This window comes from Mercenaria mercenaria, chromosome 12, assembly GCF_021730395.1.
Source record: "Mercenaria mercenaria strain notata chromosome 12, MADL_Memer_1, whole genome shotgun sequence".
Taxonomy (NCBI): Eukaryota; Metazoa; Mollusca; class Bivalvia; order Venerida; family Veneridae; genus Mercenaria; species Mercenaria mercenaria.
The window spans coordinates 22230495-22248423 of NC_069372.1; the positions used below are offsets into that span (position 1 = coordinate 22230495).

At 33.7% G+C, this 17929-nt stretch overlaps 1 protein-coding gene across 4 annotated transcripts in view; it reads left to right on the forward strand.

Annotated features, from left to right (window-relative positions):
* The window catches only part of LOC123533084 (cartilage matrix protein-like), a 35222-nt gene extending 17719 nt beyond the window's left edge, over positions 1-17503 (forward strand). For 3 of the 4 annotated variants that reach the window (XM_045314712.2, XM_045314713.2, XM_045314715.2), the window contains exons 8-17: positions 1595-1731; positions 2026-2163; positions 2423-2579; positions 3503-3628; positions 7657-7683; positions 10102-10238; positions 10816-10953; positions 11306-11462; positions 12459-12587; positions 14798-17503. In XM_045314712.2, coding sequence (XP_045170647.2) covers positions 1595-1731; positions 2026-2163; positions 2423-2579; positions 3503-3628; positions 7657-7683; positions 10102-10238; positions 10816-10953; positions 11306-11462; positions 12459-12587; positions 14798-14811 — 1160 coding nt within the window. In that variant the 3' untranslated portion in view covers positions 14812-17503. The remainder of the gene's footprint in view (positions 1-1594; positions 1732-2025; positions 2164-2422; positions 2580-3502; positions 3629-7656; positions 7684-10101; positions 10239-10815; positions 10954-11305; positions 11463-12458; positions 12588-14797) is intronic. The other variant, XM_045314714.2, reaches the window with a different exon arrangement.
* The last annotated feature ends 426 nt before the right edge of the window (positions 17504-17929 follow it).

The following is a 17929-nucleotide window of genomic DNA, read 5'->3' on the forward strand; positions in this document are numbered from 1 at the left end:
TATTTTTCAATGCTATAGGCCATATGTTCATTTACGACTGTGAAACGCTTCATTCAACACTGCATAGTAGAAATATCTCTAATCGTGAGTACGTTATCAAAATTGATTTTCCCATAGAGTCCCATTATGAATTATAAAAATTTCTCTGAGGTCAAACTTTTTCAAATCAGCCAAGTAAAAAATCAAGCACACGACATTTTTATTTGCCAAATTTTCTAAGCATAGTATGAAGTTAAGAATAATCAAAGCTAAATCAAGTTCTATAGTATTGTGAAATAAAATGTAATTGGCCCTGGTTCTTATTTTTGAGATATTTGCTCATGACTAAAATCATCCACGCATTTCACGCTGATTTTAAGACATTACTTTGAATCATTTATGCATTTTACGTTTTGGTATAATGTTTTATCTTTATAACTATAATACCGTTACCGTTTAAAAACAAAATACTCACAGGTTGCATAAAGGATTTTCGTTTCCGTATACCGAGTCCAGGCTTTATTACAGAACGTGATCTATATAAATGACGTTATTCCATTAATTCAAGTTTATCAAACATGCAGAACTACCGTTATTTATGGAAACGTTATACGAATAAAAAACGTTTTTTCCAAGGAAAGACAAAACTAAGATTTAATGTACATCTCATATAATCAACAATCGGCATGAGGTGCCTCTTGTTGAACAAAAAGTTAGCCTTTAACAAATATCTACCTGGTTTTAGCTTTACTTGGGATTTTTTTCTCTCTTCTGGTACCATGTTTTCTAACTGAGTGCAAGCAAGTGTGCTGCCACTACTTTTTTTATAATTTGGTACAGGACGACCAGTGTTTAGTGACTGAACCCCGAGTTCAGACAATACAACTGAGCTACGGAGGCGTTGACTATGTTTTCATAGAATCAAACGTTGCTGATAGGATTAAAAGAAACAAGAAAAGTGTCAACTCAAAGTAGATTAACGTTTAGACAAAGATGTAACACTGTTTGCAAGTCATCAAAGTCGGCAAATCTTAACTTTAATCAATTTCTGTTTAGTTCCAGCAAAAGTTGTCATATGCCCTTAAATAAAATCTAGCTTCGCGTGTATAATGCATATTTTTCATACATAGTGAAATATCACTGCTGTATTCCAAAGACAGAATTATCATTTATTTCTCTCCGTTTCTTTCCACGTTTCAGCTATACGGCCTTCATCAAACTGACAAATTTGAAATACTTAAAACTGATAGGTACAATTTTGTTTAAAATAAATTATGAAGTAATACCCTGAAATCCCGAAATTTAGCGTAAGGATTTGGTGGCTTATTATCGAGACCGGCTTATTTTTTAGTCCAGCAAACTTTTGAGTACATATATTCAGTAACGGTTTAAAATCTCACCAAGAAAACTGTGTAATCAAACTGAAAATTACACATGATACCAATTTCTAGTTTAAGAAACTAACTTCTAAAAGATCGCATGTTACCAAAGTCGAGTTACACTAAAAGCAGATTGTCGAAAAGTAAACATCATTTTAATAATTACATTACGTTCACTGTATTAACGTTATTACATCGAGAATCATTATCTAGATGAGTCTTTATCATTTATTCAGTTTGCCAAGGAAAGAACGCTGATATTTTGTTTGTCGTTGACATGTCAAGCAGTATTCGGGTGAAACATTTCAAAGAGGTACTGGAACTTCTTGCAGACCTTGTCAGATATTTTGACACAAACAGCGGAAAAACAAGAGTGAGTTCGATTAACTGTATACGTGTAGGCACTAGATAATATTTGTACTGACTAGGAAAATTAAATCGGAATAAATTGTCATTGATAAATGAAGAACAGGAAGCATGATTTTATTCCGTTGAGTTAAAGAAGAGGATGTTGAAGATTTTAAAAAATAATAAAACAGGAAATTTCAAAACCATACAAATATGAAATTCTAGATAAAATCACAAGTGACTCCAAACTTAAAATACCACTTTCAACGTTAGAATGCATGTTACAATGTGTACTCATGTCTTATTGTACATACTCAAGGTAGGGATGGTAACATTCAGCACTGCTACGGAAGTGCAGTTTTATCTTGACAAATATAGGAGCAAGGAAGATATCAGAGAAGCCATTCTATCTACGCAATCACACGGAGGTTTAACAAATACTCATCTTGCCCTACAGGTAAGTTCGTATCTGTAGAAAAAAGTTAAATCAACAACATTTAATTACAGAGTTTGCTTCATTGAATAAGATTTCTGCCAGGACTAGTATTCTCTCGAATAATAGCTCTAATTTTTGCTGGTATTTCACTAGCATGCATCGAAGAAGACGCGCGCGCTGGGTCATCTTACAGCTCTTATCACTTAACTTTTTAATGTCCTCTGTTTCAATACGGTTGCTGTCAAAATATTGAATATAATAGCATTTTCCTTTTTTATAGAGGGCGCGATATGAAATGTTTAGCATGAAGCACGGATCCAGGCGCGGTGTGGACCACATCTGTATAGTCATTACGGACGGTGCGTCTCAGCATACTGAAATGACTATAATTGAGTCTAATTCGATTCACAAAGCTGGAATCGTTGTCTTTGCCATCAGTAAGTACAGAATGTTTTGTTCGGTTCAGAGATTCACCGATACAATTTAGGTAACATGGCGACTTTCTCAGCTTTCGATAGCAGAGGAAGACCCAAGGTGTTCCTCTGGGCTTTGTTACGGGCATAGGCAGGCACCTGTGCAGAACCACCGACCTTTCGTAAGCCGGGTGGATGGCTTCTTTACATGACGAATTCTACACCCCAAAAAGTTTCAAAGCCTGGTAGGAGCACGTGACTCTAAGCCAGCAACTTTAACCACTCGGTCATGGAGACAACCTTGCAACGCTATGATAATCATAAAGACAACATATATGATTTTTTGTATACAGAGTGTACACATGGTAGAATGTCAAACATTGATTTGTATTTGGTCCCCTTTGAACGGTTTGTCATGTTTGCATTTTCTTGCTTCAGTGTAAGTTTTGTTTCTTTTGGGTTTAGCGCCGTTTTTCAATAGTATTTCATTATAAATGGTTAACAGTTAACCTTACCAGTATTCCTGGATTCTGTACAGATACCTACGATATCTCCACAAGTAACTGCAAACTTTTCTACATGAATCAGAGATTGGGGACGAAATTATTTCAGACACAATGTCTTTTATCACATTGTCACGAAGAACATTTACGTCGCCCGAGGATCGAACGTAGAACATCGTAGATTAGCTTAGCGGGCAGGCCTAAATCTAAAATAAAAGATATAGAAAATTTACAGTAGGATATTGTGTTCATGGGTGAAGGATATTTTCATCATACATTTGAAACAAACGTATGTTGTTTTTTTATGTTTTAATACAATTTTACCCATGTTATAGTTTCTTACCAGTGAACAAAATATATTTAATACTTTTGCATCGTATGAACATACCATACACATTTCATTCTTATATTTCAAACATATAATACATATCCATGTACATCCAGGTGTAGGACACGATGTAGATGTTGAAGAACTTCACCATATTGCATCAAAACCAGAATATGTGTTCGAGGTGAATGGATACGGCGCTCTGAATATAACAAATATTTTAGCTAACAAAACATGTAAAGGTAAGTTGTTACTAAATTGATTGTTTTATAAATGGTAACTTGTGAGTGATAACGATCCAATGTATATATCTGCAGAATTTAACATGTTCATGAAAAATAATGGAATAAGGCATACGTTAGTACCAGTATATCTGAGTTCAAATGGAACAGCGGAAGGAGCAGTGCAAGTTTTTAAAAAGGACCTTAAGAAACAATCATTTAAGGCACGAAAAAGGGGAAAGAACACTATTTTAAATAACAGGTTGTCAAACTTTCTGGTACATAAATACAACACCCTCTATTACTAAGGGATCTCCTGCAGTATTATTATCCGACGATTTTGTTAAGAAAAAAAATGGGGACATAGAAATAGGATGCGTCCTTCTGTCCGTCCGTCCGTCACACTTCGTGACACATACTCTGCGATCTATTGAGGGTTTTTGAAATAACATGGTACAAATGTTCCCCATAATGAGATGACGTGTCAAGTGCAAGACCCAGACCCCTAACTCCAAGGTCAAGGTCACATTTAGAGATCAAATGTCATAGGGTCTTTTTCGTGTACGGTCTGTAACTCTGCTATTCATCATTCATGGAAATTCCAAATCACCCAACCATCATGAAAATATAGAGGTGTGTATATCAAAGGCACGAGATGAAACCAAATATATACGGTTAAAGTATTTGTTTCAGTAAAATGATTTGAAACTGTTCCTTACTTTACAAATGTATGATGTTTAGTAAGTGATACGCATAATTTCTTGCATAAATGACTTGAAAAATACACGCCATACACGACGACGTCATACTGCTTTAATGACATTCTTAATGTCACGTCTCAAAATGCCTTCGGTGATGTAATTAAAAATAAAATATTGTAGCTTTTGACATATAGTGAAGATAATTACTTCAAATTTTCGGATTTTAAACGTAAAAGAATATTCTCCATGAATATTTTATTCTCTCCATTTAATTGTCACTTATACAGATGTCATCATTTATTGGCTCATATTTGTATTGTATGCGAAAAATAGCAAATAAAAAGTATTAAACTGATTGATTAAACGAGTTTCCGCAGATACAAGATAAATTCTCACCGGACCGTAATGGTGTAACAATTTTGGTTATAGTGTGATTCAACAGTGGACTTTAGAGCCTTTCTACTAGAACCTTATAACACAAACAGACTGTTGTAATAAGTTGGGTGAACTTTCTGTACAACTACGTGAAAGAAATGGTTCTGTAAAATAATTAGTTAAGATATTAAGAAATAACACATGAACTTGATTTCTATGTACACACCACTAGCGTAGACACATTTCAAAATTATTTGAATGGTTTGGCACCTCCGAGTACGTTAGTCCGGGAAAACGATCGCTTAACAATTACATTTTTATTACACACGTGTTTATCTATGCTAAATTTGATATACAGTTGAAACTCAATATCTCGAACTTGCTTATCCACAATTCCGGCTACTTCGGAGATAATATAAGTCCCGTCTCTAAAACATGTGTAAAAATATCTTTTTCAGTCGAGTTTTGGGAAAAACGTTTTGAATTGGAAATACATAGTTTTAAATGTATATTGTCTTTGTACACACTTTTTTCCAAGATTGATGCATGTTTATGCATCTCAGAATAAAAAGTTACGTAAGATGAGCAACAAATACTCCAGCCAGCATTCTATATCGGCCCGATATCAAACCGACGTCATTGTCTATAACGGCCCGATATCGGCTTCAAGATCGGCTGCAGATAGGAATGATGTCGGCCCGACGTCGGCAGACGATATCGGGCCAATATCACAATGACATCGGCCAGACATTGGCAAACGATATTTGGCCGACTTCAAAATAATATCATGATAAACAACATATCGTTGTCGCGAAACAGTGTGACACGCAGTGCTTCATCAAATTTTTCTTCAAATATACACTTTATAAATTCTCAGAGTAATTTACTTGAGATCAGATGTGTCTCGCATCATGTGTATGTGGTTATTTGATTTTATTGATATAATATTTTTCACAACTATATACTACATGTTTTATACAGTTACGTACGAGGGGCGTTCAATATGTAATGTTACTCCATATGTAGTTCCGTAACCGCTGGTTATTTTTAGATGCGGTTTTCGGCACATTATAGAGCAATTTATTGGGAACACAATGCTATATAAATCATAAAAATCGGCAGGTTCAAAGTAAAAATATAATCATTTTAGTGAGGTGTACTCAGGTACACTGGACCATAATTATAATTTAGGTTTGTCCTGGGCATCCAGAGTCTTAGAAAAATAGAATAACTTGTAAAATCGCATAATTCTATCATTTTTCTACGAGGTACAGCAATTTGTGATGCGTCTGCGTTTGTTTTAAACTATTTATTACATTTTTAATTTTACAACACAACTAAAAAATCTAAACTCGAGGTTGATACCATCTTGAATGGGTGTTGAGAGCGATTAATCAAAGTTGTAAGAACTAGTTTCGCAATCGAGAATTAAGATACTAGTATCAACTTAAAATACAAGATTTTTTTAATCGATGATTATCGCGCCTGACAAAATTGCAGAGGCTTATTGTACTCACCTTATCATTTTTCGAGTAAAATATACACACTCAAATTAAAACTGTTATAAATTTTTTTATTTTAGTTTTCGTATGTTTTTGTGAAGATCATGATTTGTTTTATCTGTTTAAACTGAAAATTGAACTATAGTTCTAGTTGTTGAATAGTAGAATCAAGGAATTGCATGTTACAATCTCAATATTTTGGACATAAAATTGTCCCGAATACACCTCACTCAAATGATTATATTTTTACTTTGAATCTACCAATTTTTATAATTTATATAACATTGTGTTGCCAATAAATTGCTCTATAATTGCTGAAAACCGCATCTTAAAATAACAAGCGGTACTGGAACTACATACAGAGTAACATTACATATTGAACGCCCCTCGTAAGTTTTCTGTATATTCTTAACACTATTAAAATTGTTCAATTAGAATTTTAAACATATTTATATTTTCATTTTTTTTTTTGTAAATATAAATATTTCTACGGCGGCATTCTACATAAAATAAAAACGCATCTTAATTATAACCTCCCTTTATTACATATAAATACCGTCTACAAATTTTGTTTGGAACCTAGTTTGATTAATTCTGGCATACATCATATTTGCTTAATAAATTAGCATACATAAACAATTAGATTACTTTTTCACGTTTATCAGTAATATTTTGAAAAATATAGCTATATTAGAGAATCCAATATCGGCCCGATGTCAATCCGACTTACGAACTAGTTACACTGATTGATGTCGATCTATCGATTTCAATATTTTGCGGTAGTTCAACGGTCCGATCTCGGCGATATATGATCATTTTGTGTCGATTCGCCGTAAAACCTAACTCACTCACTCACAACGGCCCGACGTCGGCCCTACATCGGCACATTTTGCCGACATTCCGACATTATACTTATATCGGGCCGATATAGTCATGCTGGCTGGGAGAGTACAAATAGAGATTGTGTATGCCGAAAGATGCAGTATGAAATTCACAAAATATTGTTCTTTTACTAGTAAAACTGGTGTAAATGAAATATATAACTTTATATCGACGATTTCTTCTCAATATACAGTTTGAGAAAACCCATGTTGTAAGTCCACAGTCCTTTGTCCTCAGTCCGCGTCAATGTAACCTGAGTCTAATAGTCTAGTACAAAGCAATTTACATACTTAAAACATAAAACAGTTCCCTATTTGAACAAACACACATTTGATTTAAATGAAGTACGTTATTTATGTATTTTTGAACATTATCTTCAATAAATATTCTGTTACAAAGATTGAGAATAAGGACAAAGACTTCGTGATAAAAAAATATTAGCATTTTAAGAGTATAGATTCTAGCTCTGATATGGTGTTAATATGAAAATAAACCACGTGTTCTTACATATCTGTAAGGCTGTTATACCCTTACGAGTTTCAAAAACACTAAAATGACCGAATTCTAAATAAATGCTTCTTTATTTCAGAGCCAGAAGATCAGCCACCTGCTGAAGGTCAGTGCAAACGAGAAATAAATCATAATTATATTGAATAGACCTAAGATCTTTTTGTGCTATTGCTAGAACCTTTATATAAGTTAATTTATTATAATGGCAACTCCACTATCTTTTTAAAGTTAAAATATGATATCAAAACATCTAAAACTTGAATGATTTTGAAAAATGTCGTCTTCTAATGAGCTTGAAATTAGTGAATCTCTTTAATCATGGGCAAATATCTCAAAAACAAGCACACATACCTGTATTTATTTTGCCATGTTATAGGTCATATGTTGTGAAACAATTCAATAAACATTATAAGAAAAAACGTGAATACATTATCAAAATTGATTTTCCCATAGAGTCACATTATGAATTATGAAAATTTATGTGAGGTCAAACTTTTTCAAATCAGTCATGTAAAAAATCAAGCACACGACATTTTTATTAGCCAAATTTTCTAAGTGTAGTATGAAATTTAGAATAATCAAAGATTAATCAAATACTAAATTATAAAAAAGACTTTTGATCCGAACGTGCAGAACTACCTTAAACCTAGCTATGTTCTATAGTATGGTGAAATAAAATGTAATTGGCCCCCGTTCTTGTTTTTGAGATATTTGCTCATGACTAAAAACATCCGCACATTTCACTCTGATTTTAAGACATTACTTGCCAATGGAACTATTTAATGTGTTTTACGTTTTGATATCATATTTTATCTTTAGAACTATAATACTGTTACCGTTTACAAAAAGAAATCTCACGGGTTGCTATTAATTTATATAACGATTTTCGTTTCCGTATACCGAGTCCAGGCTTTATTACTGAACGTTATCCAGATCAATGACGTTATTCCATTAATTCAAGTTTATCAAACGTGCAGAACTACCGTTATTTATGGAAACGTTATAAAAATAAAAAACGTTCTTTTTTTTTCAAGGAAAGGCAAAACTAAGCTTTAGTGTACATCGCATATAAGCAACAATCGGCATGAAGTACAGAGGTACCTCTTGTTCAACAAAAAGTTAACCTTTAACAAATATCTACCTGGTTTTAGCTTTACTTTGGATTTTTTTCTTCTGGTACCATGCTTTCTTACTGAGTGCAAGCAAGGGTGCTACCAGTACCTTATTTCATTCTTTGGTACAGGGCGACCAGTGTCCAGTGACTGAACCCCGAGTTCAGATAATACAACTGAGCTACGGAGGCGGTGACTATGTTTTCAAAGAATCAAACGTTGCTGATATGATTAAGAAAAGTGTGAACTAACGTCTAGACACTGTTCGCAAGTCTACAAAGTCGACAAAGCTTAACTGTAATCAATTTCTGTTAAGTTCCAGGAAAAGTTGTCGTATGCCCTAAAATAAAATCTAGGTTCGCGTGTATTATGCATATTTTTCGTACATAGTGATATATCACTGTTATATTCCAAAGACAGAATTATCATTTATTTCTCTCCATTTCTTTCCACGTTTCGGCTATACGGCCTTCATCAAATTGACAAATTTCAAATACTTAAAACTAACTGACAGATAAAGTTTTTAGCATAAATTATGAAGTAATATCCCTCTGCATAAATTTAATAAAATAGAATAGAAAAGTGTGTAATCAAACTGAAAATTACACATGATACCAATTTCTAGTTTAAGAAACTAATTCCTACATGAACGCATGCCACCAAAGTCGTACAGTTACATTAAAAGCAATTAAAAGCTCCAAAAAAAAAGATGTGACCGGGTTCCACTGAATAACATTTTCCAACTTTGATAACCATTTGCACACAATTAAAATGTATATAATTTTAATAAGTGTATACATTAAACAAATCGTGTAATTGAAGAATATATTTGACATTTGCCTGTATTCAAGAAAATCTAACTAAAGTTCCGACAAGAGTGGTGTAAAATTAGAACTTTTTCAGCACTTAAAAGATCATCTTAAAGGAAGTGCACTAACAAATCTCACCTGTTTGTATGTGCAGTGTGATTAATTACTGAAAACAACGCGTCTAAGGTCAATCAACCATCACTTCTGACTCTTATGGCACTTGCTGAGTTCAGGGTAATGCTGGTTACATCGATATACCGGCGTATACATTTCAATTTGTTTGTTTTGTTTGTTTGTTTTGGGTTTAACGCCGTTTTTCAACAGTATTTCTGTTATGTAACTGTTCCTGGATTCTGTACCAGAACAAACCTGTTCTCCACAAGTAACTGCCAACTTCCCCACATGAATTATCAGAGGTGGATGACGAATGATTTGGGAGACAATGTCTTTTATCAAATCGTCACGGAGAACATACGCCCCGCCCGGGGATCGAACTCGCAACCCCGCGATCCGTAGACCAACGCTCTCCCTACTGAGATAAACGGGCAATTAAACGAAACCAAAAGTAGAAATGGTCACAAAAGTTGTAGTCTCTATTCTCAGATTGCCGAGGGAAACGGGAGGACGTCGTATTTATAGTGGACATGTCTAACAGTATATGGGTGGTGTATTTCCAGGAACAGCTGAAATTTCTCTCTGATCTTGTTGGTTTCTTTGATATAAATGATGATAACGCTAGGGTGAGATATATTTCTTAATTTAACACATTTTATGTTGTGAATGGTTCATATCTGCATGTATGTCTGTTTTAAACTTCAAGGAAAAGGCATACCAATCCGTTACTAGTCTATCTTCTTTTGTATGTTCATAGTTATAGCAAATAGAAGCGACTATACAGCAAACCGTAGCGTCATAATTGATGTGAAGACTATTTGTTTCCTATAGTAATACATTTAATATCGTATAGTGGGTTATTTCTGCGGTCAAAATATTCTGCGTTCTGGCCCCAAAAAATTGTGAAACAAATTTCTGCGTGTTTAATTTCTGTGTTTCACATAAAATGAAGAAAAATTTCTGCGTTTTTGATGCCAAGGAGGAGGTAACTTCTCCGCATGATAAGGCGTCGTGAGAATGATAGAGTATGAAAACATTAAACTAAATTAATGCGGTAACTGCTGTAATGTAACTTTGCTTTTAATGAATACATTGTATGATATAATAAACATGCGAGTTAAAAAAATACACACCGTTTGGATCTGAGTATCAAATTGCGTCATCGAGCATTTTTGATTTTCTAAACATTTTCAACAATTCAAGGTGGGATTATTGACGTTTAGTACGGATACAAGGGTACATTTCTACCTTAACACATACAATGTCCAGGATGAAATCAGCAAAGCCATTCTTGCAATCAAATCTGAAGGAGGTCTGACAAACACACATCTTGCACTACAGGTAAATGAAAACAAACTGGTACTAAAATGCGTATTAATTTAATTTCTACTATACAACATGTAACCAGTACATTTTGTATGCGAAAAGTAAAATAAGCAAGAAAAAAATTAGTATTCGTTTTTCTATGATTCCAGCATTATTTGTTCTTTCTTGTAAAAACCCAAAATATCGAAACACTTCATACAATTCATTTTATTGTTGGCTAACAATAATTGCGAGGTTTAGCACACTGTTTTGGAACTTGCATTCTTCACAGTGTCCTATTTTTCTCCTGTTGTATACAGAAAGCTTAAGATTAGATGTTGACTTTGTTGCTCAAATATGCCTTGTTTTCTGCTTTTGTAACTCATAGAAAGCCCTATATGAAATGATGACGCCGATGCATGGATCCCGAAGTGATGTGGATCATGTGATTATTGTATTTACTGACGGTTTATCCAGGGTACCACGATTAACAGCAAGACAAGCTCACAAGATTCACCAAGCCGGTGTTGAGGTTATTGCTGTTGGTGAGTATGACAGAACCGCCGGCGTATATATTTTTTCAATCTTCCCATCTGAATGTTTTCAGATTTTGATTTTTGCAAATTCTTATAATAAATTACCTTTCCAAAACAGTTATTATCTTTATGTATACTTGATATTTTCCTTTAATTTAAAGTATAAACGTCGTTCTGCTATTTTTACAAACTTCTAATTAAACATTGATCTTTATGTCCCTTCCCTGTCTTGTTACCCTGTACCATGTTTAACATACAAAACATGCATTTAAATGATATTTGACTGCATGAAACGGTCATTTTAAAAGACAATTAATTTATTTACAAAATGACCGTCGACTTAACGAGAATGAGAATAAAATAAGACTTGAATAGGAACTCCATTTTCTTTTTAAAGTCACGTGTTCCGCTAAGTTCAATAGGGAGAGCGCTGATCTACGAATCATGGGGTCGTGAGTCCGATCCTCGGGCGGACCATATGTTCTCCGTGACGATTTGATAAAAAACATTGTGGCTGAAATCATTCGTTATTCCCTTACTACTTCCCCTCCCCCTGTACTTGTTAGATTTTTGTAGCAACCCGTTTGTAATATTTTTCCATTACGGCTTCTTTTTTGGTGTGTGTCTACTTTGCAAATGCGTGTCTCCAAGGCTGTGTGTTTTGATGCTCCGTGCTTCCGAGAAATCTATCCTTACCATTTATCTGTGGTAGAATTCGACTTAAGCTGGTGTAAAGGAGCGAGAGGGTAGATGCACACTACATTACCTCAAGTGGACAGACTCGATGCGAGATTGCTATTACGTTAATTGATGCGTTCCATGCTTCCTGGAGATCTTTTCATAGATTATATCGAGGGTTCAACGCAATAAGGGCGTATCTACATATGATTATTATATGTAGATACGCCCTTATTGCGTTGAACCCTCGATATATCCAACCTTTTCAAGTCATAGAATCATGAACTGTTAAGGACCTAGAATATTTGATAATTGGTTTGTATACAGGTGTAGGAGACAGGAAAAACAAAGCAGAACTCGAAAAGATTGCATCTAGAAAAGAGTTTGTGTTCGAGGTGAGCGGCTACAACACACTACAGGAAATCAAACATATTCTGGCAAGAAAAACTTGTGAAGGTTAGAACACATTTTATTCTGGATCCTTATTGTTTCAATTAAGGTAATGGACCCGTAATAGCGTACCTCCTTTTTGAAAAGTATTCAATTCCTACCATAAACCTACTCTGACTGCAATTTTCAGGGTGGGGACCGGGGGCGTAGGTTCAAGCCCCACTGGGACCAAATTTTTTTTTCCATATTTTCATTTTTTTCTAATAAGTTTTTACTTCTTTCATGGATGTTTTGTATAAAATTGGAAAATTTTCATTTTATAAGCGGTTTCTTGCTGTTCAAAGCGAATTTACATCTGAATCAGGAAGGGTAGAGTTATACATCTTTAAAAATACTGAGTTACATGCGATAAAAGTTCTCTATTTTGCCTTCATTCTTTAGATTACATATTGTAAAAGAAATGCAGGTAGGTTTTACTTCCGTCCCAAGGTTATTTTTGAATGAAGTGAGCAAAATTCAAAACAGACCCACAGGATTCGACCTTAAATTTTCTATGTTGGAGATAGAATTCTGTCTCATTAAATCTGTTTACTTGAGGCGCCCTATAAAAATATATTTACAGTTTTATTGAGTCGGCTAAAGGCTGAAAGCCTTTTGACGAGTCCTTGCTATCCAACGATTCTCTAAATGGACCAAAAAACACAGTGAAGGGATGTAGTTCCATTAGATTTCTCAAACTTCAAACAGTTCACTGCATGAATGAAGTTAAGTTGTGTCAATTCCCTTTGCTATGACCAATATACGATGTAATCTGTCATATTTATGACTTGTAATTGTGCAATTCTCGAATGTAACTCATTAAGCATAAATGTGCATTTTAAGAATTGCGCAGGCTTACAAAGCTTGGGTAACATCCAGCGAAAGACACAAAATAGTTCCAGCAGGGCTCCAGATAAGATGCGTATTAGCGTAAATTACGTATAAAAATAATGCAAATACGCATGTCTAATAATTTCTAAGCGTATAAAAACGTATATAAAATTACAGAAACGCACACAATGCTTTTTTAAAAACAAAATCTGAATCGTCTGGATGCGTTAGGTAACATAGCCGATCAGCCTTAATTCTCCCACATTGAACGTAAACACGCATCGTATGACTTCTATAAACTTTTGAACTGTGCCGTCAGTAAACGGATAAATTATCGGAAGAAGAAGCTCTTACTGGTTTGTTTAGTTACTACTGATATTAAAAATGATTTTAATTCTTATTTTTCGAGAAATAAACAAATCGGCGAAACATTAAATTGTATTTTCTGGTAGTTTTTGAAATCGAAAGTAGATCGTCTATGTTTGGCGAAACGAAACAACTTTTTTATGAAAAGATTTAAATAAGAGGTAATTTAACCGTAAACTTCAATGTCAGATACTGCCAATTGCTGCTAAATGTCTTCGTATCATCACAATTTGTAAAATATATTGTTCAAACTGGAGAAAAGTGTAATCGTATCCGGATATAATATTTTGGGTAAATATCGAGCTGTGTTATGAAATTTTAAGAAAAAAACTAAAAACAAACTGAAACTGGTAGACTATACTGTCAGTACATCAATAATTAGCCGACTCAGGCCATTCAGGCCTTTGATTGTGTTTTATAATTGTTTAACAATAGTTTGATGTTTCTTTTATCAAAATTAATGAGTAATGAATTCTCTGTAAACGTTTTAGAAAGTGGTCATCACATTAAAATTTGTTACTACTTGAGCTTGAGGAAATACCATAAATTATACAAAATTTACAAAAAATGGCACGGTAAAAATTGTTTAAAATTTGCAACACAGTGAGGAACATGGTCACCTTTAAGAATATACCAAGCAAATGCTATTTTTTAAACATTGCTATTAGGGGTCCAATACCTTAAAGACAGCATTTTCATATATATGTCTAAGACCAAGAACATGTTCAATTAAACCGAGCCTAGAACATTTTCATTTTTGTCGTGTTGAGGTACCTGTGGAGTTTCAACTTTTTTATTTTATAATTTTAAGATATTTGTTTTTACGATATACATAATCCATTTGAATTGCGATGATAATTATAAACTGTGTGTTCATAGTAAATAACTCTGCTGTATTCATTTCATGCGGATTGTTTACATGTTTGACTTAATCAACAAAATAAATAAAGCATCTCCAATTAGGAAATACTGATTACTTTCATCTAAATCTATTTGCAAACCAATTCATGAAATTAAAGTTTAATTTTTGTACATTTCAGTTACAAGCGGCTAACATGTTAAGTAGATAGCAAGTTGATATCCCATACTGTTGTCATGGTAATAATATATTGTAATGGAATTCTCCCTTACAAAATGAACGTCATGAACTTATGTGACAAATAAACATTTGGCATACAAGTAACTGTTGAACTTGTGTAATTTAACTCAATATTTAAAGTGTTTATATACGTCATACCCAATAAACTTTCCTACAAAAGGACTATTTCCTACAAAGATTCATCATAAAAATTAGAATGGCATCATTGTTGACATTTCTCCTTGTGAGAGAGTACTCTGGTACAGTAGGATACGCGATTATTAGTCCAGGAGCTAGGCAGATGGTTCTTTTAAGGAATATACAAGTTCAGAAGGGATTTTTACCACATCATGACTATCTTCAGACGTACTGGGACATTTCTGACAATGCTGCCTAGTGCAATTTACGATATTTAAAAATGGTGGACACGGAAGTTTGGACTACTTCTACATTTAAGGGTCCGGCTTTTCGTGAATGTATCTTTGTTATGAATGAAACTTTTAGGGATTCATATTTATGCTTAAATAACTTAAAGCCGGATGTAAACCGGGTAATTCATAGCAATTTAAACATTTTATTGTGCATGTGCTATGTATTGTTAGCTTAACTAATTTCGTCTGCAGGTTTCATTACGCTCGTCATATAATGCTCTGGCTTTTTAATAATAATGTCTTATTTCATAAAGCATATGATGTATAATTATGTGGCTTTTCTTTTAAGACGTGCTTGTAGTACTCGAGCCTAAAATGTAATGTATTTTATTGATTTCATTGTTAATTATTGCTTTGGTCGTACCACGGTACCTAGTCTTAAGACGGGATTTTCATTGGTCAAAGCCGTTGCTATTGGCACTCCGAAGGTTATAAATACAGGTGTCCGCATTGAGTCGGTATCTTCTTCTCAACCGTAAAACCTTAAGTAGTACATGTAAAGCTCACAGATGAGACATTTCTATTCAGAAATACATTTTTTGTCAAAGATACAAAAGAAAGCTCTTCAGCAAAGTAAAAGAAACAATGTTATGCGGTCTTAACTTTATTTTAAAGAGCAGAAAGTCAATTTCATTGAATAGGCACTTTTAGCTTTACAGAATAAACGAATAAACAATACAAAAAGAACAACAACATTATGAAGTAAATACAAGACCATGTACAAACCGAACCTTGCAGTATGCCTAGTCTGAATTACCACGTTATTACGGAACTAAAGAGATGCATTGGACTACGTAATTCTACTTATATTTATATATATTATAATGCTTTGTACTGATGTATAGGCCTAGGTCCTCCATTAATGATCTATGACAATGTATTTATATCTATGATGTAATATTCATTTCTACGATGCCATATTGTCAACTTCTCGAACGTATGATAATTACGACGTCGCAACATTAAATAGCTATTTTAACCGTTCAACCTAGTTACTGTGATAATTTGAAGGTATTGATGTAAACCAGAAAGGCATCTGGTGATAATCGCAACATACACTTGTATTTGCATGCTTTATCAACGGTAGATGTTGATGTGCAAATATCAGTTATTACTAAGTAGATCGGTATCCGGATTAATAAGTATGTGCAACTACCCAGAGGGGGTAGGTCCTTACAATATCATTTTATGGCCTAGCTCATGAGGAATCATCACAATTAAACTCGAACACATTTATACAAAAGGTATAGCTGCCGGTTTCTGATTTCAATGAGAAAACATTTTGTTTGTTATCTTATTCATTGATTGCGTATTATTATATCATGCATTGAACTTATATATTCTTGATTTTGTGTATTCAATTGTGTTCTGTTCTAATTAAAGACATTACTCTTCAGAATTACGACTAACGTATTAATTATCAGCCGGTTTCATGTATTGCCTCATGTTTAATTTATTGATTGCCTCACGTAAATTTTTGTTTTTGGTTTTTATTTTTATTCTCTTAAATAGGAAATCAAGACATGTTTATTTACTAATAGTCATCCTGCGTGTTTTCCGTGAAAATCATTTAAGTCATCCGATGGTCAGTTTTCCTTAAATACCGCAAATTTTGAGATAGAACGTCAGTGTCATTCTTGCGCCTGTCCGGTCGTAGATTCGTGTGCTGATACTCCATACATAATAAGTTAGATTAGGACCGAGGCAATCAAATAGTTAAGCATAATTCATCCAGTTTTTTGGTCGATGATAAGAATCATACATAAAATAATTTCGCAATGCCCTTTTCAAGTAACTTTAGATTGTAGTCACATAAAAAACTGACAGGTTATAATATCTCGCCCAGGTTAACTACCCTCTGGCCACGTAATGATTATTGTTTTGTCCAGTTACTACTTGTTTTGACAAGCTGACTAAATAGGAATGGTCATCCTGCGTGCTCCTCCGAGAAAAACATTTTAGTCATCCGATGGAAAGGTTTCCTTAAATACCGCTAATTTTGAGATAGAACTTAAGTATCATTCTTGCGCCTGTCCGATCGTAGATGCGTATGCTGATATTCCATACGAAATAAGTTAGCTTAGAACCGAGGCAATAAACGATGAAGTATTTATGTTAAAGATTACAGATTAATTTAAATAACAAAAATGATATTAGAGAATTATGAAGAAAATCATTGGTTTTTATATATTATCGTAGCATAGAGTTGAATATCAAATAGTAGTTATTACAGAGAACAGTTGTTGTTGTTGCTGATATTTAGTAACGTGAACCCCTAGACCATGTTACACCACAAATGACTGCTACAGTAGATTAACTAATTAAGCATTGTTGCTATTTGTGTCTTCGATAACCCTCGACGTTGACATTTGAAAACATATGTAATCGAACAGAGCTTTCTAGATGAAATCTGGAAATTTTTGTTGAAGATATGTTTACTTTGAATTCTTATTTTGGACGTAATGACGGCCATTTCGGTCACAGTGACATATTAGATTTTTATATGGATGTTACTAAGATTGTAAATCGATGCATAACAAATATGATAATTAACAGATGAAAATATAACTTGTATTTTCATTAGAAAATATGTCTTCATTTTACATTTGATTGTGTTTAGAATAAACAAATAAAAACTGTAATACAATACTTACAAATAAGAG